This window comes from Empidonax traillii, unplaced genomic scaffold (assembly GCF_003031625.1).
Source record: "Empidonax traillii isolate 1590-97213 ecotype Southwest subspecies unplaced genomic scaffold, ASM303162v1 scaffold177:size1754471, whole genome shotgun sequence".
In the NCBI taxonomy this organism is placed as follows: domain Eukaryota; kingdom Metazoa; phylum Chordata; class Aves; order Passeriformes; family Tyrannidae; genus Empidonax; species Empidonax traillii.
Window position 1 is genome coordinate 1,259,229 of NW_020955370.1, and position 22,500 is coordinate 1,281,728.

The window sequence follows — 22,500 nt, forward strand, 5'->3', positions numbered from 1 at the left end:
AAAAGCTGTTCCTGTTCAATCCATTACAGCAACTGCTCATGGCAGGCAGAAGGGGTGAAGTGCAAACATCTGTAGTTTGGCTTAACTTCTTCAATTCCTGTTATGTAAGTCAGTGTATAACTTCACCTACAAATGGTATTTGGTCCTCTCTCCGTTGCACAGGAATGTCCTTCCTGGATGACATCTGATACCAACTGATCTGCACTTTTTGTGTAATTCTGTTAATGGGAAAAGGCACTGAGGAACTGCAAGAATGAATTGGCCTCCCTGTGAGTCACGAGGTACCAGCTGCTGGATTTGGATGAAAAATAGGAAGTAATAAGTATCACGTGCCCTCAACCCAAACAAGCAGCTGACTGAGTCTTCTGGGAAGAAATTTATGTCCAATCAGTTGTCAATCAGCAACTGGTTTCTCTGGAAACCAAATATTAAGCCATTCTGAGTGATACGAAACAAAAGAGTTCTTGTGTCTAGAGCAGAGTGAAATAAGTACGAAATTCATCTGCCCCCTGCACTCAGCATAAACCACACAACACATCACTTTGTTTTAATCTTGTTACTAACTGCAAAAATATTGCAATTCTGCACTTCTCCAGTTCTGCAAGGGCCGTGGGCAGACAACCTGATATGACTTCATTTAATTATGAAGTTAGAGAGAAATTATTATGGGAAATGCCATGCACATGCTCAAAACTGGAATGTGGCAAAGATCCTCGTGAGCTTCTGCTATCTGGTAATGATTCTTACAGCATTTTTTCTCAAAATGCACATTTTGAAGCAGGTGAGTGGTGTTATGCCTGCCAAATAAAAAAAGGGAGATGAAACACATTTTAAAAGCCCGATCTTGGGCTTGAAGAACAGCGTGAATTCCACAATGTGTTGCTGCAGAAACAAAAACTATTTGCCAAAATAAACATTCAGGAATATGTAATTGACTATTTGTAGACTTCTTGCTCAGTAATACAAAAAATAGATTCCCTGGAGGTATAGAAATGCAATTTGTAGAGTAAATCCACTTGTAACTGTTAATTCACTGATCTAAACCCCAGAACATGCAGATATAACAGAACTGGCCTTTATTTTGCATTAGTTTGACACTCCTGTATTTCTGGTCCTTTTTCCTAATTTCAGCCCATTCTCCTAAATATTCCTTTCTACCTCCTTACACTTCTTTCCCCCCCCCACCCCCTCCAAGGTCTTACACTTAGAGATTCAGCTGTGCAATCAGCATGTGATCTCATCAGCATGCCAGGAGAAATTCCCAGAGCACCTGACCCTCAACAGTTGGTTGGAAGCACCCCCAGACCGGGGTTGTTTTGTGGTGGGACGGAATTGGCTGCGAGTCCCGGTAGAAATGAGCTCATCCCAAGGAGCGAGCTGTGCCTGGGGTCCCCTGACCTCTGTGGGAACAGTGTGTGTGCAGCCTGCAGAGCACTGATTTCATGGAGTACGTATTTACCAGCTGCAGCCAGGATTTAGTGCCCAGTTCTGAGTGCTGCCTGTGCTGTCACCGAGGTGAGGAGGCATTCACAGCTGGCAGTGCCTGCAGGACTGATGTTCAGCCTGTAACACTTTCTTCAGTTGCTTGCAACAATTTGTTTTCACAGGGAAATACTTATTTCTCCATTTTATTCAGCGTGTAAACGTTTCAGGCACAGGGAGAAATGTTACATGGAGGGATGGAGGCCAAATGCATCAAGAGTGGCCCTAAAAGCAAGTAATGCCTTTAAGTGCTACCTAGTGTTGCCATAGGAAAGCTTTTAGGTGGTGAGGTTTTTGGGAAGTAGCTTTGCAAAGGTGGTAACTGTTACCTCCCCAGGGCTCATTAAAGCAGGATGGTGCTCTCTTGTCTCAGGTTGTCAGGCCTGGTGTGAGGGCGGGTCAGGGATCTGGTGTCCTGTGGGAAAGTGGCATCCGTAGCTCAGGGAAAGCAGAGGGTGCTCTTGGCAATAAAAGACATGGGACATGTAATTATCTAATGATTTCACAAGTATGATCTTCTACTGTGCAATGAAACAGAGACTCTTTGCACACCCTTTGGTTTGTATCAGTTTTTGCTCTTTTTGTTTGAATCCTTACATTGAAAATAATTCAGTCCAGGTATTCCTGGACTTAAGGTTTGTACCTAAGATGTCTTTAATATTTCTGCAGATGTTTCAATTTCCATGCAGTTATCTGGCTTTCATTGTGAATGTGAAGAAATATGGGGGGAAATTTAATCTACTGCCCTTTGATGATGTGCAGAAGCACAACCAGTCCTGTAGCAGATGAGTAAATTGGTTGCTCAGAGAGGTTGTAGATCCCCATCCCTGGAAGTATCCAAGGCCAGGTTGGACAGAGATTGGAGTAACCTGGTCTAGTGGAAGGTGTCCCTGTCCCAGGTGTCCCATGGCAAGGGGGTGGAACAAGATGACCTTCAAAAGTCCCTTCCAACCCAAACTATTCTGTGATTTTGTGAAACAAAAAATACTTTAAATATGATCTGCACAGTTACAGCAACATCCAAAGCTGTCGTGTCTTTTTAAGAATCACAATATCAGTTTTGGATAATAAATATAAGCATAATCATCAAAATGTGAAACAGAAGGATTTTAGCAGCACATTCCTAATTTAGAACTTTCTTCGGTGCTATCTCCAGAATGCTCAATGCAACCATGGCTGTTGTATCCAGGTGGAATAAGCTGGGAGGTTTGCACAGCTTTGTAGTAGGAAAATACTCATTCAAAGGAAGAGGAAAGAAGATGCCAAACAATGCTGCATTCCAGCATGGAATTGCTAGGAAATGCAAATTCTTAGGTGGAATGGGGATTGCTCTGGGATGGCTGTGGTGCTTTTAAAAAGCTTGGGTTAATATGCTAATGGGAAATGTGAGAGTGTTTTGAATGAAGAGGACAGAGACACAGAAAATGATTACCAAAGCTATTACAGTTTTTAGCTCAAGCCAGGATTAGTGATGTGTTCCAAGGTATATGTAAATCACCAGCAGCTTATTTTTCTTTAAATTGGCAATAAGAAAACGGTTCTGTTTGCTTTCATTATGGTAAAGCTAAGGAGTTCTTGATTTCTTTGACCTCGGTGACAACTGACCTACAGTCTGTAAATTAAAGAATAAAAGCCCACGTTATTTTTACATTCTTCTCTGAGGTTATTTTTGGTGTCCTTAAAACGGCACAAGTGGTTAGAGCTGTGCCCTTGGGTGACAAACCCCTGTGGCCGTGCCTGTCTCCAGCCCTTGTGCCCAAAACCTGTCTGTGGATTAAGGCGTTGGAGCTCCCTGTAACAGGAGGGGATTTCCCGGGGGCTCTGGGTAAAGGAAAGTTGCAGTTCAGGCAGGAAATCGCACGTTCGTTGGAAGTTCTGCGGTTTGATTTGTATAATGTCATTTTAGAGCAGAAAAACTTCCCTGCGCAGCTGTAGGCGTGTGCTGTGCGTGTGTTCACGGGGGTTAAAGGAGCAGCAAGATGGGGATTGAACCTTTCTGTCAAAGTACCACAACCCGGGGCTTAGAAAGACAAGAGATCATAAGCACCTTAATTAATATTTTGGGCCCTCTGAGGCAATGGGAGGTTGATGTATCCGTTTAATAACGCTGTACATAAAGGTTTGCGATTCCTGCCTGGGAACAGCGTCGCTGGTTACTTGGGTTTTGTTACAGAAACGCGAGACCGCAGCACCCGGGTTAAATAAAATGGTGATGGTGCCGTATTTACCAACTCGCAGGGTGTCGTTTCATTTTAAAATTAAAATGAGAAAAGAGAAATCGGGGGGTGGGGTGGGGGAGGCGAAAATAACCCTTTGTGTGATAGAACTGCGGAGCGCATTGTAAAAAACATGCGGGGCCGCGTGGGGGAAGCAGCGGAACCCCGGGCACCGCCGCTGCCGGGCGCGGGGGGCAGGAGGCGGAGGGATGGAGATGAGGATGTGGCCGTGGATCGGGATGCGGGTCGGGAAGGGGTTCCCCCGCGTACGTGCGGCGCCGCAGGTCCGCAATGAGCCCGGCGGGCGCGGCCGGGGCCGTGCCGGGGGAGGCGGTGGCGGAGGCGGGGCCGCCCCGCCCGCTCTGCGGCCACAGGCACAGCCCCGGCGGCAGGTACGGCAGCGGCCCCGCGCCCGGGACTGCGTGCTGGGCTGCGCTCGGCTGTTTTGGGGGTATTCGCTGGTTGTTGTTGTTTTTTTCTTCCCCGCGGAGCTGACGAGCTGTGGGTCGTGCCCGCCAGCCCGGCGCGGGGGGCTCTGAGGGGCCGGGGTGCGGTGTGTGTGTGTGGGGGGGGGGTCCCGCTCCCCGTGCCGCCTGAGGGGGCACCTTCTCCGGGGGGCTCGGCGAGCCGTGTCCGCCCCGCACCGCCCCTGGAGGGGGGGCCGGCGGCGTTTGCGGGGTCACTGCGGGCGGGGGCATTGCGGGGCATTGCGGGGCACGTGAGCGGCGGGGCCGCCCCGGGACCGCCCGGCGGGGCGGGCGCGGCAACAAAGGGCGGCGGGGCCGGGCCGGACAGGACAGGACAGGGGGTCGGGCTGGCGCTGCTCGTGCGGGTCTCACCCTTCGCCCCGCTCTCTCCTGTCCCGCAGCCCCGGCCGCCAGGACCGCGCCGCACCCGCGACAGCGCCGGGCTGTGCCGGCCGCGCCGCAAATGAAGTGCGAGAACTGCACCAAAAAGGTGAGTGCGGCGGCCGCGTCCTGCCCGGACCCCTCGGCTGGGGAGGGGGGCACAGTCCCGGGGGTTGGGAACGCGGCCGGCGGGGACTCCCCAGTGCCGGGGTTAGCCCGGCAGGCCGAGCGGCGCTGGCCGCCGGCCCCAAGGTCACCGCGCTCCGCGTCCTCCCGGGAGCCCCGCGGCCGCACACGGAGCCCTCCGCTCCCCTCCGCTCCTCCCCGGGGCTGACACACCGCCCGGCACTCCAGAACTGATGGAGCACAGCGGTTCCTGCGGAGGAATCGCTTCCATCGCAGCGATTGCACTTTGAACGCAAGGCCTCGCGTGTGAAGGGGCAGAACGAACCGTGCCAGAACGCTGCAAAGTAACGTACCATTAGTGGTTAAATGGTACACACAGAGTACTGAAGGGGTGCTTATGGAACGCTGAACGGGCTCGGCACGATCCCTGTATTTTCTGTTTTGTTTCAGGAATGCAGTAAAAAACAGAAAAATGATGGTACACAAAGCACATCTGTTGATGCATTGAGTTCAAACGATGGCTTTGAAGAGGTAATGTTCCTTCTGTAAACTGTAATGTGCTCTATTTGTATTCTTTTGTTGTTGTGTACCCTAAGGGAGGTTATAAGGAGACGACTTTCAAGTCCTAAACATAGCAATAATGAACAAGCAGTTGTAAGCAATCTTGAGCTCTTGTAGAGAATGAAAAATCGTTTCAAAAGGTGAAATAAAAGCCCATTTTGAGTGTCAAAAATCTTATATCAAGTCTTCAAAACAGACACAGAACTTGAGAGGAGTTTTGATAGTAAAAGGGCACAAAATGTCTTTGTATCTAAGTTTCTTTCTTAGCTGCCAATGGTTGTCATAGCAAATGTATGACGCTCTTGATCACACTTTTTTCCCCCCCTTAGAAAAATGAGTTTGATACTCTGGCTAATGCTAAAATACTCCTTAGCGACTGCTTAGCCTGTGACAGTTGCATGACATCGGAAGAAGGAGCCAGAGTTTTCCAGCAGAACCAGAAGGAGTTCTTTCGTGTTCTCAACCTTAATAAGGTAAAGTGACCCCAACAATAACACACAGTTTTCTGTGAGGAGGAGGAGGCAGTTACAGAATGACTAAGCAGCTTGGTTTCCCAAGACAGATATCGTGAAGATTGGTCAGGATATGCTTTTTCCGAAGAGGAAGTGAAAACTTGAAGCAAGATGAATGATAAAGTAACTTTAAAATAATTTTGCACTAGAGTTGTGAGGTCACAGCATTTCACCTAAATTCTGGAAGGAAGTTACTGCACCTGCAGAAGGGCAATTTATTGGAAATGTAACTCCCTCATTACTCTACTAACAAATTAGTCTTGTAATTCAGTATTTATAGATATTCATACCTTTATTACTAGGACTTCTGTAAACATTAGTTTGCTTGATATTTAAACATAAAACTTTGTGCATATTTGCTAGAACCTTTCATATTGCTAGAACATCATGGGTGCTGAATGTCTCTTAACATTCCTTATGCCATGTGGAGACCAAGCAAAGGATTGTCCTAGAGGACAGATGGATTATATAAAAGCAACATCTACAGATGATTAAACACTGGCAGAATCAGAGGAACACCCTGTCCTGCCCCAACTTGATGGTTGTTTCACAGGGTTTGTAATGATACGGCTCACTGAAGCATAAGACACCAAGGAATAACTCCAGGAGTGGAAAAAGCAGGGAAAGCAAGGAGCTTTACCCTGTCATAATGACATATCTTTTTTTTTTTCTTTGTTTTTGTTTACCAGAAATGTGATACCTCAAAACACAAAGTGTTGGCAGTGTCTCTATGCCCTCAGTCATTGCCTTATTTTGCTGCTAAATTCAATCTCTCTGTGAATGAAGCAGCCAAGAGACTCTGTGGTTTCCTCAAAAGTCTTGGTAAGTTTGGGGTTGTTATGGTGGTGGAGCAGAAAGGGGGGACTGGTTTAGTTCTTTTGCTTTCCCAGCAGCCTTCCAGTACCTGAAAGAGAGCTGGAGAGGGGCTTTTGACCATGAAAGAGGGGAGATTTAGATTGGATACCAGGCAGAAATGAGGGTGGGGAGGCCCTGGCACAGGTTGCCCAGAGAAGCTGTGGCTGCCCCATCCCTGGCAGTGTCCAAGGCCAGGTTGGACGGGGCTTGGAGCAACCTGGGCTGGTGGAAGGTGTCCCTGCCCATGGCAGGGGGTGGAACTGATGATTTTTAGGGTCTCTTCCAACCCAAATCATTCTGGGACTCTATTCCTTGATATTTTCTTGTGCAGCCAGAAGGTGCCATTGCACAACTTAGGTCAGAGTTTGAGCTCCTCACTCTCTGATTTCTGGGGGGCACCAGGGACACAGAGCTGTGTCAGACAAGGACTGGAAACATTCCCTGTTCCCAGCAAAGGTCATGGCATAGAAGGACATTGTAGAGCTGGCTCCAAAGCCTCCACTACCAAGAAATCAGGGAGGATTTATTCATGACCTTCAATAAGATTTCCTTGTATTTTGTAACTTGAGGGAGGAGGGAATTCTTACCCTAAATTCCTTCCAGTCCTTTTGACACATTAAATCTCCAGAAGATTGTCAGTTCTGGTTTTTTTCCCTATAATTTGAAATTACATGCAAGAACTGTTGTATCTGCCTGTTTTGTGTTAAAGCTGTATTTCCTTTGCTCATTATGCTATTTATATAAGTTTGGAATTTTTTTTTTTCATTTACTTTTTTCCATTACGGTAATAAACCTATAAAGTGTTTCCATATGTATATATCTATAGATATTCATTTCTCTTAGTTTTTATGATGCATCTTTGTACCCAGTACATTTCCTTCCCCTAAAAGCACTGCTGAGTTGTGGTGGGGCTCATTTCTTTTCTTAGAACATACTCATTTATCAATGCCTCGCTTGCTGTGGGGATGTGCTCAGTGTTATGTTCATAGGGCCAGCAGGTCTGCAGTGTTGCTGATATGCTCTTGCACCTCTGCAGACAAATTCACCAAGGGGAGATAGAACTGGAAGTATTTCTTTTGTGGATAATGAAATGTGACTTCAGCATGTCTTGAAAAGAACACTCCTTTACAAGAGTCCCTGTGAGTCACCCAGAGTCATGAAATCCCTTCAATTAAACCAAAGCAATGGATGCTGAATGGCAAACTCCTCTGGAGGAGGCAGAGAACTGTCTGAAGTGTTGCCTGCAGCATGAGCAAGCTGGTGGTCCTTTGAAATTTATGACACAGAAAGGAGTTTTTCAGTGTATGGCCTTCATTTATTTTCTAAACATTTGGAGCAGGAAAAGAATACACTCAGTGATCCTCCCAAGGTTTTCCATAGGCCTGGAACTCTGAGAGATGCCCCATGCCCTGTTCCTTTCTGCTTGCTTCCCCAGGGGTGCATTATGTGTTTGACACCACCATAGCTGCAGATTTCAGTATCCTGGAGAGCCAGAGGGAATTCGTGCAGCGGTACCAGCGGAGGAACCAGGAGGAACATGCCTTACCAATGTTTGCCTCTGCCTGCCCTGGTGAGCACTGATTTCCCCATCCTCCGTGCCCCTCAGCCTGCTCTCCCTGCAGCCACCAAGGAACTGAGGCAAGAGTGGCTTCATTTGGGAGCTTTGCACAACTTGGAGCGTTTCTGGTTTGCTTCTGAGGGCTGCCAAGCACACAGTGCTTGTTCCCAGGGTCACTGCTCATCCTCAGTGCCTGGAGATGAGAATCAGAACTGCAGTGGAGGAGTTCAGACCACACAGTTTAACGGGGTATTTCCTTATTGAAAAGAATCTTTATGGAACTTTGATAGGATTAAACCACAACCTCTGTTATCCCGAGCCAAGTTTTGAACTTGCCACTTAAGCCCTGGGGGGAAAGTAGCAGGTGACATTCCTCATGATGACTGTGAGATGGTCGTGTCTGACACTCAGAAAATAATTCTCACATGAAATGTCATAGCCTTGACTCACTCAGTGTCTCACTTGTGGGAGTTTTGCACCTGAGAACGTGTTCTGTATGAACAGAACCTGCATTTATCCCAACTGAATGGATGCAGAACATTCAGTCACTGCTTCCCTTTTCCATTTGTCAGCACACCCCCATTTCAGTCTGAAAGTCACCTCACTAAAAAAGGAGTATCAAAAAAAGAGGTAGAAGTAACTCCTTTGCCTAACATCCCTCTCAACTCCACCCTAAAATTAATGGTTTTCTTTTTTCAAAAGGCTGATAAAAATACCAAGATATGTCTTGCTAGTTCTGAAATAACTCAAGTGGCTTGCAGTGGTTAAAGAAATGTTAAGTGATGAGAGAGTGAGTGAGAGTTGCAGTTGGTTATGCCCAGAATCTGCTGTTGTCATTGATCTGAAGTTTAAATACTACTGTTTGAATTATATTTAATAATTTAATTCTCTGTGTATTCTGTGGTTGAAGTATCTGGGTTATGCTTTAGGTACTGCATATATAAACTAGGAGGAAAAGTCTCTTTCTTTTCATCTTTTATCTTAGTGTAACCTCTCATCTTCAGGAGCAGGCATACTATATATTGCTTTTTTTTTCATGTGAAACCTGTGAAGTTGAAACACCCCCCATTAATTAGGTTGTGCATGGTTTATGTAAAATTCAGAACCTGAGGATTTCTTCTAGAACTTCTGAGGATTTTGATTTTCTTCATTTAGAAACAGAGCTCAGATTATCTGCTGCTCTTATTGGAAATATTTTAAAATAACTAATGGAGCACTGCTCTTGTCTTTGTGTGGCCCACACGAAATAGTTTCTGGTTTCAGTGCAGGTTGTGGTGTCAGCTGTCTGTACAGATGTCAGCAGAGCATGGGTGCTTTCCATTTCTGGGAAACTGAACCAGAGTATCACTGTAAACACATTTTGAGAACATGGTGTGTTTCTTGGACAGCACTTGGAGAAAGCAAAAATCATGACTAATTATCCTCAGAGTGAGTTCATTGTGTGTACTGACCTTAACCATCTGAGGGCACTTTCTGTTCCTTATTCTCCTTCCCTTCTCTACCCCCAGATTACATAAATTTCTCCCACAAATGCTGTTTACTGTGTTTATCACAAGATGTTTTTTTAACATTTGAGTGGACAGAAGGTCAGTGTGAACTGTAGAACTGCTTTGCTCTTGTTTATCTGGGGGTGTGACCCTGCACAGCCCTATCACCCCGGGCAGCAGCCTGGGCTGGAACATCTGCCACCAGCAAAGAGCAGAGCCCAGAGGGCCCAGAACCTGATAAAAAGGTGGATTATTGGCCCTCTCTTAATTGCTCACCTCCTGCTGCTCCCAGAGGAGAAAGGGAGCTGGTGTTTTTGTTTCTTGTTTAAAGTCCCACAGTGTAACTGCTGATAGCACAGGTAACAGCTCAGTCATCGCTTGGGTTCCTCAGTGGACCAAGCTGGTCAGCAACGTGGAGCAGGTTTTGGAAACAGCCAGTTCTGAATGCATTGCCAACCTCTGGGTACTCCCAGCAAAGCCAAGGGCTTGGGATTTGCAGCAGCAGTAGGAGGACTGTAAATATTGAGGATTCAGATGCTTTTGTCCCAGTCAACTGATTGCCTTTTCCAGGAATGGGGTTTTAAGGTAGCAAAAGTTTTCTTAGTTTTCCTGCCCTTCCTACAGATGCATAGATACATTTATGGCATGTATCTTAGTGACCTTCTCACAATAACCACTAAAAAATGTGTGTTCTGAGGTAGCTCTGCAAGAAATGATGCGTGGATTTGTAGGGGTTTCATGCCCTTTGATGCCAACACAAGCCAGCAAATGGCTGAGAATCCAAATGAGTTTGTGGAGGGGGTAGGTCTGGGTGGGTCCAGAATTCCAGAAATTACTTTGGGCAATACCTGTCAGGAATCTCTTGGGATTCAGTGAAATGACTACAACAGCTGAAACATTCCAGTTCCAGGAACTCATGGCAGGAGTGCTGGGGTGATTAATGGCAAGTACAGGGCAGGATGGTTTTTAAACTGTCCTGGTTTGGTTTGAAGCAGTTGTTGCTCTCTTTGGACAGCATTTGAGACTCAAGCCCTTTGAGCAGTAGGATGTAACTGTAATGTAATACAGCCTTTCACCAAACACCAAGGATTTAAGTCCTTTGTTGCAGGTGCAGCTGAAGGTGGACATGAGGCAAACCCTCTGCTCAGAGTCTGGCAGTTCAGCACAGTCCTGATGTGTAAATCTGGTCCTCAGCTTTTCCCACAGCTGAAATGAATGGCTGTGGAAGATGATGTGTGTCTCTGAGATTTTCCATGGAGACCACTATCTGTTAAACTTGAAGCCTGTACTTCAGCAAGAACTGGGACTATTTAAACAGCTGGAGGAGCAGGTTTTTTCTAACACTTTCACATTTTCATTTTCATCGTTCAAATTTTATAACACTGCTCTGCCATAGAGAGGCAAACAGCTGAACACCACTTGGATCCCAGTTTTGTGCTGCTGTTTTGACTTAAACATTACCAAGTGGGGTTTTTTTTTATGTCAGTGGTAATTCCAAGCTTAAAAATTAACCTCCAGGTTTTACCCTTCCTGGGCAGCATGTACTGCACAGCAGTTTTTCTCTTATGTAAACACTAATCTGCTTGAAGATAAAAGACTTAAGTGTGATATTTCTCAGTATTTCTTAGCACCAAAAGCAGATTCCAAGATTCCACTTCCCTGGAAGGCTGGGCCTAAATCTCCTGCCCAGTTGAGGTGTCATGTAGATGAAAAAATCTCTAAACCATTGCTGTGAAAGATTCTGGGCTGTGGTTTCCAGCAAGAGCTGCAGTGCCTAAAAAAGAATTGCACACCCTAAATACCTTGATCTGCCAGTTCTGCTTTGGAAGGTGGGCAATAATACAACAGCTCTGGATATTGGGAATGGTGTGAATATCCATCCACAGCTTGCCTGGGCTGATTGCTGAATGAAGGAGTCTGGTCACAGGGAGGGGGGTTCCTGAGTAACTAAGGACAGAATGTTCACACAGAGGTTTCAGTTCATTCCTGTGTGTGTGGTTGTGTGTGTGGGGGGTGTTCCTGAAGGTGTGGCTACTCCAGCAAGAGTGAAAGAAGCCATTTTTTTTCCAGGCTTAATCCCTGTGCATCTGGTGATAATGCTTTCATGTGACTCCTGTTCCAGGGCAGGCGAGCTGGGGCCATGGCTGTTGAATTCAGGAACAGCAGGTCCCAGTTAAGCAGCCAAACAGTGTGTTTGTTGTAGTCTGAGGTGATCCAGGGGCTGAGGTCTGGAAGGTCAAGTTACTCTTTGTTAGCTGGGGTGCTGCTCTTTCTGCTTTGTTAAATCTGAGCTCTAGGAAGGGTTTAACAGGGCATGAAGTTCACAGTGGCTTCTTCTAGGTCTAGATTAATGACCCAGTGAATTACTGATTAAAGCTTTATTAACAGAGCCTCGAAGTTCCCTCCATTTCCCCTAACCCTGCCCAGCAATGCCCTACCTGCTGTGAAGGCGTCAAGGTTTTTAGGGGCTGATTTTTGTGCTTCTGGGCCGCTCCTGTCTCTGATTGTGCTTTCCTGGCCCTGCAGGTTGGATCCGATATGCTGAAAGGGTGCTCACCAACCTGGTGACCTCTCACATTTGCACTGCAAAGTCTCCCCAGCAGATCATGGGCTCCCTAGTGAAGGGCTACTTTGCCAGGCAGCAGGTAAAGAATTCCCATTTATTTTTTACCATTATACTCTTCTAAATAGAAAAGTTGGGCTATGGTGGGTTTTGATACTGAAATGCAGATCTTAGTTACTATTTGTCCTTGGAAAGTAAATAGTGCACTGCTGCTACACAAGTGCCATGATGGGAAGAATGTGCAAAGAACCTCAGTTCATGCACTGCAGTCCTTGCACTCTCAGGGCAACATGGCTGTAGATATTTAAGGATAAAATTAAACCCATGGCAGCTAAAGGGTTTCTTATTGTGCTGTTCTACAGCACAGGCAAAACAGGAGCAGAGGAGAGTCATGTGGAAATTGCCCTGTTATCTGGGATCAATAAAAGCACTGTATCCTAGAAACAAACCTTTTTATCTTCTCCATTTTGTGTGTTGAAAAAGCTGCTGTTCTTTACATATCATACTTACATGGAACTGCAGCCACAGTCTGTAGGAAATTGTTGCTGTGTGCACATGGATGGGTAAATAGATGGACATGAGTGAGGGACAGCCAGGAACCAGAACTCCTGAACTGTATTCATTTCCTAAGGCAATCAAAAGCTACAGAAAACTTGGTCTGAAGGTTAAGTAAGAGTTGCAGCCAGAAGACAGGCTTGGGAAATCTGCTGCTGATGCTTTGTGACTTCTGGCAAATCATTATCTGCGTGTGGCAGCCTCTCAGTGTGATGGGTAGGGACTGATTCCTGGTACTGCCTGCGTGGGGTTTTATGACACTATTTCTGTCCCTGTCATCCTTCAAGCTGTCTTTTGCTCTTCAAGCAGTTCACCTGTGCTCCCTTCTGTGTCCCACAGAACTTGTCCCCTGAGAAAATTTTCCATGTAGTTGTGGCGCCTTGTTACGACAAAAAGCTGGAAGCCCTGCGGGAAGATTTCTACACTGCCTTGTCCAACTCATCCGAAGTTGATTGTGTCCTGACATCAGGTTCAACCTTTCAACTTACCACCTATAAATATATAAGTGAACCACCACTTTTAGCAGAGCCTTTATGCCAGACTTGGCTTTTTTTCAAGTCTGCTTAAAAATAAGTCCGTGTGGTTTGGTGCTGCCGGTAGCACAGGGGATACTTTCAAGTTGCTATTCATCTGAAATATCAGGTTAAGGATTTAAGCAAAGTTTGGGCAAGCTTGAAGGCCCTTTTCTTTGGGGCTGGAAGTGTCAGGCCTCTCAAGATATTGGAGGGAACTGACTCTGGGAAGAGCTGGAGAATGTGACATTGGGACATGGATCTGTAAAACAGGCACAGTGTGTGTGTGTGTGTGTTTGTGCTTTGTGTTGAAAGTAAAATGTCTTGTGTTTTCCTGCAGGTGAAATCGTCCAAATAATGGAACAGAAAAATGTGTCTCTGAAAGATGTGACTGAAGTAGCTGTAGATAGTTTGTAAGTAGCTTTGTTGTGGATTGTTTCTTTATTTTGATCATAAATGACACATAAATGGAGCATATTCAGCACCAATGTAAAACTGCTCAGAAGAATGTTTTTTCTTTTTAAAGAAAAAAAAAAACCTGCATCAAAGCCTGAATATACCACAGTGGCCAAAACCACTCAAGTGTTGTCTCAGATGTTCATGGCTACATATAAAAGTAATATAAAACAGATAATATATAAAACTGTATATGCTGTCTAAATACAAAAGGGTCACTACCTCAGAGTATATACTAAATAGTAACTCCTTTAAAATTTATGCCTTTTGGAGATCTTTGAAGAATTTTGAGGATTGTGTAGCTCCTTAATTTTTATTTAAATGCAGCAATATTAGATTTGGCTACACTGAGCTCGTGCCTTGCTAGTAAATGTGACTGTCAGGGGTGTTGAGGCTGTTCAGAGCTCTCCTGTGCTCCATCCTGTGTGCAGCCCAGCAGTCTGATGTGCCTCCCAAAAGCTGCAGGGACACAGTCGTGGGCTTGACCATCTGCTCTGTGCTCCCCTCTGCTTCCCAGCAGCATCTTGACAGTAAATTTCCACTTCCCCAGTATGTTCCTGGAGAATTGCTAGAAGCAGCACCCTTTCAGGAAATGGTAATTAGCTGGGTTTGTACTGAGGACAGCAGTTAGTTATTCCAGATCAGCTCAGACTGCACTGTGCTGTGGCTGAGCAGCACACAAAGCACTGCAGAGGTTTTGTTTACCCCCTGTGCTGGCTCAGGGAGTGCTGTGCCTGCTGTTCAGTTCTCAGGCTCAGTTACAGAGCTGCTCCCCCTGCTCTCTATTCAAGTGTGACAGCTGTTCCTTGGGATCTTTCCAAGGGGGTGGGAGTGGAGCACTAAACGTGCTTTCTTGCACAAAATAGAAAGCTCTGTAAGTTTGTAAAAATCCTTTTCAGTTCCAGTTCATATCCTGCTTGGATATTAACTTGTGTAGAGGGGAGGAACTGGAGTGGTGCAGTGGGAACGTGTTCAGAGCTGGGTTTGTGGTGCAGCTCCTGTGAGTGCTTCTACCAGCAGCTGTCACACAGAGTGAGAATGGCATGAACAAAGCTCTTGCAAGCATAATCACACAGAGACAGCACTTCATCCTGGATCAGCCTGTCCAATGGAAGAACAAGCTGTTATTCAGAATATACCTGGTTCATTAGCTCAGTTTATAGAACTACAGAATCTCCTGAGGTGGAAAGAGATCCAGTCCAACCCCTGGCCCTGCCCAGGGCACCCCAACAATCCCACCCTGTCCTTGTGTTGTCCTTGAGCTCTGGCAGCCTTGAGGCTGTGCCCTGGGGAGCCTGCTCAGTGCCCACCACCCTCTGGGGGAAGAACCTTTTCCTAATATCACCTAACCCTGCCCTGACACAGCTCCAGCTGTTCCCTGGGGTCCTGTCAGTGGTCAGAGGGAGCAGAGATGGGTGTTGTCCCTCCACTGCCCCTTGTGAGGAGCTGCAGACCCCCACGAGTCTCCCCTCCATCTCCTCTTCCCCAGGCTGAACACACCAAGTGCCCCCAATTTATGTTGGAAAATAATATTAACTTTTGAGAGGACTAATGTGATTATACTGATTCGAGCTGAGAGACCTGATGACATAAATTTTTGCTCTTCTGGGGTCTCAAAAATAGATCTTGCAGATAAATTTAAATAACTTGGACTCTTCTTAAAATAAATCCCAGCACAGCAGCAATTTGTGATGAAGTGCTTGGTATTAAAAGGTCCATGAATAAAGTGACTTGTGTTCGGATTTTTAACTCACTTGTGTAGCTCCAGCAAACAGCATTTGGCAAAAGTTGGGTGACAAACCATGAAACAAAATCGCCTGAGGTTGTTAAAAAAAGAAAACAAACCCCAAAAAACCAACCATAGGCTGCAGTAGTTGTTCAGTAGCTGCACTGGTGTGGCAGGGAGGGGACAGGCATGTTGAGCTCTTCAGGGGTTTAGCACCAAGTGTCAGAAGGTTGTCAGTAGTGTTGGCTGTGGTGACTCTCACCTGGGCTCCAGGCAGAGCCCTGTGCTGGGATCAGCTCAGGCAGGAGCTGCCGGTGCCAGGGAAGGGCACTGCGGGTGTTCTGGGAAAAGGTAAGGAGATTATCCCCAGAGAGGCCTTCACGTGGAACAGCAGAGCACGTCATCTGTGTCCTCCTGCAAGTGGCATTCCCACACCCCACGTGGCTTCCTGCTCTGCCAGAAGGGAACAGCACAGCCAGCCCCTCCTGCAGCCACCAGGGCTCAGCAGAGCTGCCCTGACCTGGGGCAGAGGTGAAGCTCCAGGAGAAGGGCCATGTCCTTGGGTAGGAGCTCTCATTTCCTTCCCTGAGCTGGAGCACAGCTCTTACTCGAGCCTTTATTTTATTTTCCACAATCTTGCTGCTGTCCTGACCAGTTTCCATTTTTTAAGCTGTAATAACAATGTTAACGTTCCTCAGTGCTACAAAACCCTTTTCAGTGGGGGAGACAGAGAAAGGGAAAAACGCTGCTTTACTGAAGGGAAGGGATGGAGCTTCAGAGCTGATCTCCCTTTCTGTTGTTTTTCTAAGGTTTGCTGACATAAAGGAGGGAGATGTAGTGAGGCACGATGGGAAGAGGTCTGATGGGTACCTGGAGCACATTTTTAAACATGCTGCAAAGGAGCTTTTTGGCATGGATGTCAAGGAAATCACCTACAAAGCACTGAAGTAAGTCAGAGGTTTTGTATCCTTGTTCTGTAGGACTGGCTATTTGGAATAGAACATTTTCAGCTGCAAGGGACCCACAGTGATCACCCAGTCCAACTGCCTGAGGAGTTTGGGCTGCCCAAAATTAACCACCTCTCTGAGGGATTCTGTTCCAGGGTTTGACCACCCTTTTGGTGAGGAAAGGGTTGCTGAAGTTCAGCTTAAACCTCCCCTGCTTTAGTTGGTGCTACAGTGAATTCAGTTACTGCTCTTTGGCTGACAGGCAGTTGCATGTTATAAACCTCTAAGTCTGTCACAACAGTCATTTTATTAAGAGCTTAACCACACTTAAAAAATTAGGTATAATTCTGTTCTGAGTTACACCCCAATTTCTGCTTAACACAGTTTAGAAACCGGAGGAGTTCACCTTGATCTCACTGTTCCACTTGTTCTGTTCTCTTTAGAGCAGCTGAACCCAAACTGACACAGCTGGGTTGTTCCTCTGGGAACGCAGGGGGTTAAAATGTTCTCTGTGTGTTTTGACAGGAACAAGGACTTCCAAGAAGTTACCCTTGAAAAGGATGGGGAGACAGTGCTGCGCTTTGCAGCAGCTTATGGCTTTAGGAATATCCAAAACATGGTCCTGAAGCTGAAGAAAGGAAAGTTTTTGTACCATTTCGTAGAGGTCCTTGCGTGCCCAGGAGGTAAGAATGATTATGGATCCCTGTTGCTCCGTGCACGTCTTCAATCTCAAAGGAAAGCAAAGCTGCCCTAAGGCAGGCACTTCATTCCTTCCTGATTCCCTTCTTAATAATCTCAAACCTCATTATTTAATGAAGGGTCCAGAACACCAGTTACAGGTTCTGGGTTGGCTCAGAAGTTGATTGGGTTTTCCAAAATTAGCCCCAGCGTTCCTGGCTCTCCTCTGAGCTGTCAGTCAGTGCTGGTGCAGCGCTGCCAAACCTCCCAGGAAATCACCTGAAATGGTGCTGGGCAAGGGCAAGGAAAGACAAGATAATTAGGATCATAAAACCATGGAGAATGCAGGGAAAGATTGTTGATATGGAAACCTCACTTCCATTAAGGTGATGTTGATATCAGAGTCACTTGAGGTAAATACAAATTGTAACAGCAGCAGGGGGAGTTTATGTAAAGACAAGTGTGAAAAACGAGGAGAAATTTTTGTTTAACTCAGAATTCATCACCCTTGCAGCTTTTTTTGTTCCTTTTTTTTCCCCTAAGGGTGCCTAAATGGCAAAGGCCAGGCCCAGACTGAGGATGGCAAGCCAGACAGAGCCCTGCTTGCCCAGATGGAGGAGGTGTACGCTGCCATTCCCGTCCGGCTGCCAGAAACCAACCTGCACGTGCAGAAGGTGTACCAGGACTGGCTGGAGGGCATGGACTCCAAGAAGGCTCAGGAGACTTTGCACACCACATACAGTGCAGGGAATCAAACCACGAGCAGTTTGGACATCAAATGGTAACAGAGGACAGGGCAGAGCTGTGCTGAGCTCTCGGGGTCAGCACAGGGACCCTCTATGCAACCACGGGCACTGAGCACAGCCAGGCTGTGAGAGAGGCCCTGCCCAGCTGGGACTGCTCTGGGGAAGAACCATCGCTTTGCAGAACCAGAGAAGTCTCCAAAAGCCCAGGTTCCTGCCACTGTCATTGAACTTGTACTGTGTGTGTTGTTCCCTCCGTGGATTCCTTCATCCAAAAGCGTGATCTCGTGAGGTACAGAAGCCCTGTGGGAGTGGAAGTGCTGATGAAGTTCCTCCATTCACTTCACAGCATGGGGCTCCTCCAAGAGGGTGAGATGATTCCACTCCTGCTCCTAGGTGTGCAATCCCTGGCACCACAGGAAAACAGTCCACAGGAATTTCAGTATTGTTGCAGTTGGTGTGAAGTGACTCGGGATTTACTTGCCTTGCTAAAGAAAAAGCCCTTTAAAAGGACAAGTGAGTATATGAAGAGATGCAATGAATTTCTATATGCCTTGTATCCTTAATTCAGCAAAAAATACTCAGTTCCAAACTAGCCACCATTCCTTCCTGCTGTAATGTCCCAGGATGCTCCACAGAAACTGAGCCTGGGAAGCTACTGCTGAATGGTTCCTTTAAAATAGCTCCAAATAGGTTGGTTGGTACAAAAAAAAGAAAACTTACTTTCCTTTTAAGTTTTCCTCAAAGCTTGCAGCCAGGAGGGATGGGGCCGCTTTGGCTTCTCTCTTAGAGTGAAACATGCCCACATTGTTCTTTCATTTGTCTCCCATGTTGACAGACTGCTGCAAAAAACAACTTCCTGGGGTGCCTGTGAGGAGAAAGCCCTGAGCCATGTTTGTGAGCTCGTCAGAGTTAAGATACATCAGCATCATGAATTTTGGTGCACTTATTTTTTTAAGTATGCTGTAGAGGTCTCATTGAACAGCCACTGTAAAGTGCTGTTGGCATGCAAGCTTGTCTGCAGTGTCCTGAGTTGTCAGAGGGTTGTTCAAGAATGTGATGGACAAAAAGAGGATTAAACTCCTGCCAGACTTCCTCAGATTTTCCTGGTAACATCCAATCCCTTCACCATTGCAAAGTTCCAGCTTTCCTTGTCCAGCCTGAAAGTGTGGATGGGCTTTTTTAATCATTTCATGCAGTTTGAATGAATCTTCTTGTACGTCTTTAATATTACAACAGCTTTGTGTGAGGAAGGTCCAATCCTGCAAAAACCTGGGTGTGTTTGAAATCCACATTTCACCTGAACCCAGAGGATGGGATAAAGGATCAGGGAAGGCCCTGGCACTGCTGGAAAGGAGAGAGACACTCGAGTGTCACCCTGATGACAAGAAATAGTTCTCTAAACGGGAAGCTGTGAATAATTGCAGCCTCCACCTAAACAAGAAACCATTGCAGTTGGAGGGATGTTTTCTTTCAAGTGCAGATGAATTTGATTACTGAATGCACACAATGAGATTATCCCCATGAATTAGCCTCAGTTGTCCCTTTGTAATAAAAATGTGGTACTTAACGTGGTGCAATATCAGAACATCACCAGAAATCTACCTCTGTACAGGCAGGGAGGCCAGGAGTGGTGGGAAGAGCTGTGTGGAGCTGCAGCTGTGGCAGATGTCTGCTAGAGAAAGATGGGGTGTTGCCTGACCTTTGGAACAGATTTCTTTTAGGAGCAACATCCACCTCCTGCAGTCTGATTTTCTTTACCTGCCACGATTTCCTCCACAAACTCCCAACAGAATTATCATGTGCTGAGGTGTCCTGTTGTGTTTGTACAGGCCTGTTTCTCTGTATATATGGTTTGTAGCTGGCTGCATGTTTAAATTATATGGCTTCTGCTCTTTGTACAGTGTGCTTATTTTTTTATGTGCATAGGCTGGGTGAAGCGGTACAAGAAAATGTGGAATGTTCACTGAATGACACAAGAGCTGCCTTGTTCTGAGAGGAGACCCTTGACAAATCCTCCTCAGGGGTGGGTGGCACTTGGGCCCCTGTGTTTGGCTGCTGCCCTGAGGGGCCTCACCCCCTGTGCCCGTGGGGGACCCCAGGACGGGGCTGGGCAGTGGGGGAAGGAAATCTGTGGCTCAGTGTATAAAATAAACCATTTCAGTTGAATCCACTTTTCTTCCATCTGCTCCAGTGTTTTAACCCGCTGAGGCCACAGTGGGAAGAACTGTTGATTATTTGTCTGCTGCAGGATTGTTTTTAAAGGCAAGGAGGGCATCTAACTGAGCTTGTAGTGGCTACGTGGAATATCTGTATTATCATTAGTGACCTAAGTAACTGAGAATTTTCTTTCTTTTTTGGTCAGCTTTTCTTTTACAAGACTTTCTGGAGTAAAACATTTGAGTTTTTTAAAGCCCTTTTCTTTAAAGTACCAGTTGAAAAGGAAAGAGAATTTGTTTTCTTTCCCCCTCCACCTGCTTTCATTGAAATGTGAGGTATCAGAAAACCTCATTGCAGCTTCATATACAGTGAAACACTTGCCTAAAGGTTTGATTCTGGCTTCTAAACCTGCAGCTGGAGAGTGTTATTGTTGACAGTAATGTTCCAGCTGGGGCACATCTGTGGCACCAGCAGTGCCTCAGCTGTTTGGGAGAGCTCTGGGTCACAGCTACACCTCCAGCTCTCATAAATGGGAAGGAGAAAGTTGCCAGATTGCTGTGGGAAATGGTAATCTGCTCTCTAGAATTGTAAATTAATATATTGAATCACTGCAAGGCAGACAAGCCTGTATGGCTTTAAAGCTCTCATGCCTGGGGAGAAGGATGAAACCAGTCTGTGAGGGCTGACTAATTACACTGAAGTTACTGTACAGAGTTAATTAAAACCCTGGTGCTCAAGGAACAGTAAAATCCTTATTTGTGTGTGGCCTGATGCAACAAACAGCTGGGGGAAGGATGAAAATCAGCCCTGACACAGATAAGGGATTTTTCATCAATGGGTTGGGTGAAAATGGAATGAGTTGAGCAAAACATTTCCCTTGAGCAGCTGGGACCTGAACTTCCACTAAATAATAAACTGATCTGAAAATGTTCTGTGGTGTTTTTTTCCAAGGCACAGTAGGGAAGGGTTACCTGGGCAGAGGAGAAGGAGGAGGAGCTGCTGGCACAGAGCAGGGCTGCTCCTGTCGCTGTGTAAACCAGGGCCTGGTGAGAAGAGGTTTGCAGGAGGGGAAACAGCGTGTGCAGGTGTCCTCAGCAACCCTTGGAAATGAGGAGCAAACACAGGGGGGGTGTCAGCAAAGCACAGGGAATATCCCTTTAAACTCTGCAGAATTCCATCTGTGACACCATCCCTGCTCTGAAACCACAGCATTCCTGCCCTCATTTTCCAAGGGAGTGCAGCTGAAAAACAATGTCCAAATTCTGCACATTTACCTGCTGAAAGTCAAGTTTTCCACAGTGTAAATGCCTTTTTATCCTCCCCCCAAAACAAGACTTCGTGTAAAACATCAGTAAAATGTAATGGAATATCCAATTAAAACGTTATAACAATTATTGAAGGTCTTGTCCTTTTTGTCCAATGTACATCTCATGAAGAAAAGCGGGAGCAGCGTCACAAACGATCATGTTAAGGACAGTCTTTGCATTGAGCTCTTGGGCTGCTTTGTCCCAATTGGGATGGGACTCCATGGAGCGGGGAAAAATCGGGATAATCCCGACAGGTTCTACCGAGATTTGAACTCGGATCGCTGGATTCAAAGTCCAGAGTGCTGACCATTACACCATAGAACCAGGTGGTGCCTTTTACTCTAGCGAGCCTGGACCATAAATCCATAGCCAACAAATCCCACTGGGAAAACCACCCTGCTCCTCCTGCCCTTGGGCCTGCAGTCACTGCAGGAATTTAATACAACCTACATATCCATATTTATCCTGCATTTCTGCACGACTGTCTTCATAGAATCACAAACTCTCTTGGTTTGGGAGGGACCTTAAGGATAATCCAGTTCCACCCCCTGCCACGGACAGGGACACCTTCCACCAGCCCAGGTTGCTCCAAGCCCTGTCCAACCTGGCCTTGGACACTTCCAGGGATCCAGGGGCAGCCACAGCTTCTCTGGGCAACCTGTGCCAGGGCCTCGCTGCCCTCGTAGTAAAGGATTTCTTCCTGATCCCTACTCTGCATCAACCCTCTTTTAGTTTAAAACAACACCCCTTGTCCTGTCATTCCATACCCTTGTCCAAAGCTCCTCCCCACTCTCTGTAGGTACGGGAAGGCCACAATAAGGTCACCCCATAGTATAAGGATGGCAGGAGGCAAACATGGACAGTGGGAGAGTATCTGTTTTTAGGGACACACGGAAATCTTGTATCTGCCCTGGAGCTCAGTGGTGCCTCCCGCTTTGCTACTGCAGAATTTTGAATTGCGTTCCCTCACAGCCTGTTCCCAGAGTAGAAATAAAAGGAACCACTGATGTACCAGTGAGCTGTGACATGTCTGAAGTTCTTCAGTTAATTCCTGTCAGAATATGCCAGCCTGGCTGCAATAAGTAATAGATACAGAAAAAAATATAATCAGGAAATTCTATGACTGCTTTCTCTTCCTCTTTCCCTTCGCTCTCCAGGTAGCACAGCATGTCTGTAGTTCACGGCACTTCAACAGTCCACGAGAAACA

At 46.4% G+C, this 22,500-nt stretch overlaps 1 protein-coding gene, 2 long non-coding RNA genes and 1 other non-coding gene across 5 annotated transcripts in view; 3 read left to right on the top strand and 1 right to left on the bottom strand.

Moving 5' to 3' along the window:
* The window catches only part of LOC114058578, a 3,346-nt gene extending 1,362 nt beyond the window's left edge, over positions 1-1,984 (top strand). Inside the window, exons 2-3 of one of the 2 annotated variants that reach the window (XR_003571483.1) lie at positions 163-281; positions 1,196-1,984. This is a non-coding gene — a long non-coding RNA (uncharacterized LOC114058578). Of the gene's footprint in view, positions 1-162; positions 932-1,195 lie in introns of those variants that run through there. The other variant, XR_003571482.1, reaches the window with a different exon arrangement.
* A 132-nt stretch (positions 1,985-2,116) lies between these two features.
* Positions 2,117-3,130, top strand: LOC114058580. The gene is made up of 2 exons (XR_003571485.1): positions 2,117-2,366; positions 2,397-3,130. It is a non-coding gene; the product is annotated as an uncharacterized LOC114058580 (long non-coding RNA).
* A 1,426-nt stretch (positions 3,131-4,556) lies between these two features.
* On the top strand, positions 4,557-18,155 carry NARF (nuclear prelamin A recognition factor). Its single transcript, XM_027886058.1, has 11 exons — positions 4,557-4,655; positions 5,123-5,203; positions 5,563-5,706; positions 6,435-6,567; positions 8,036-8,170; positions 12,172-12,290; positions 13,103-13,232; positions 13,616-13,688; positions 16,267-16,404; positions 16,930-17,087; positions 17,626-18,155. Exons 1-11 carry the CDS (start codon positions 4,629-4,631, stop codon positions 17,865-17,867), a joined length of 1,380 nt encoding a protein of 459 aa, XP_027741859.1. The 5' UTR covers positions 4,557-4,628; the 3' UTR covers positions 17,868-18,155.
* Positions 18,156-21,544: 3,389 nt separating this feature from the next.
* On the bottom strand, positions 21,545-21,616 carry TRNAQ-UUG. The gene has a single exon. It is a non-coding gene; the product is annotated as a tRNA-Gln (tRNA).
* Positions 21,617-22,500: the final 884 nt, after the last annotated feature.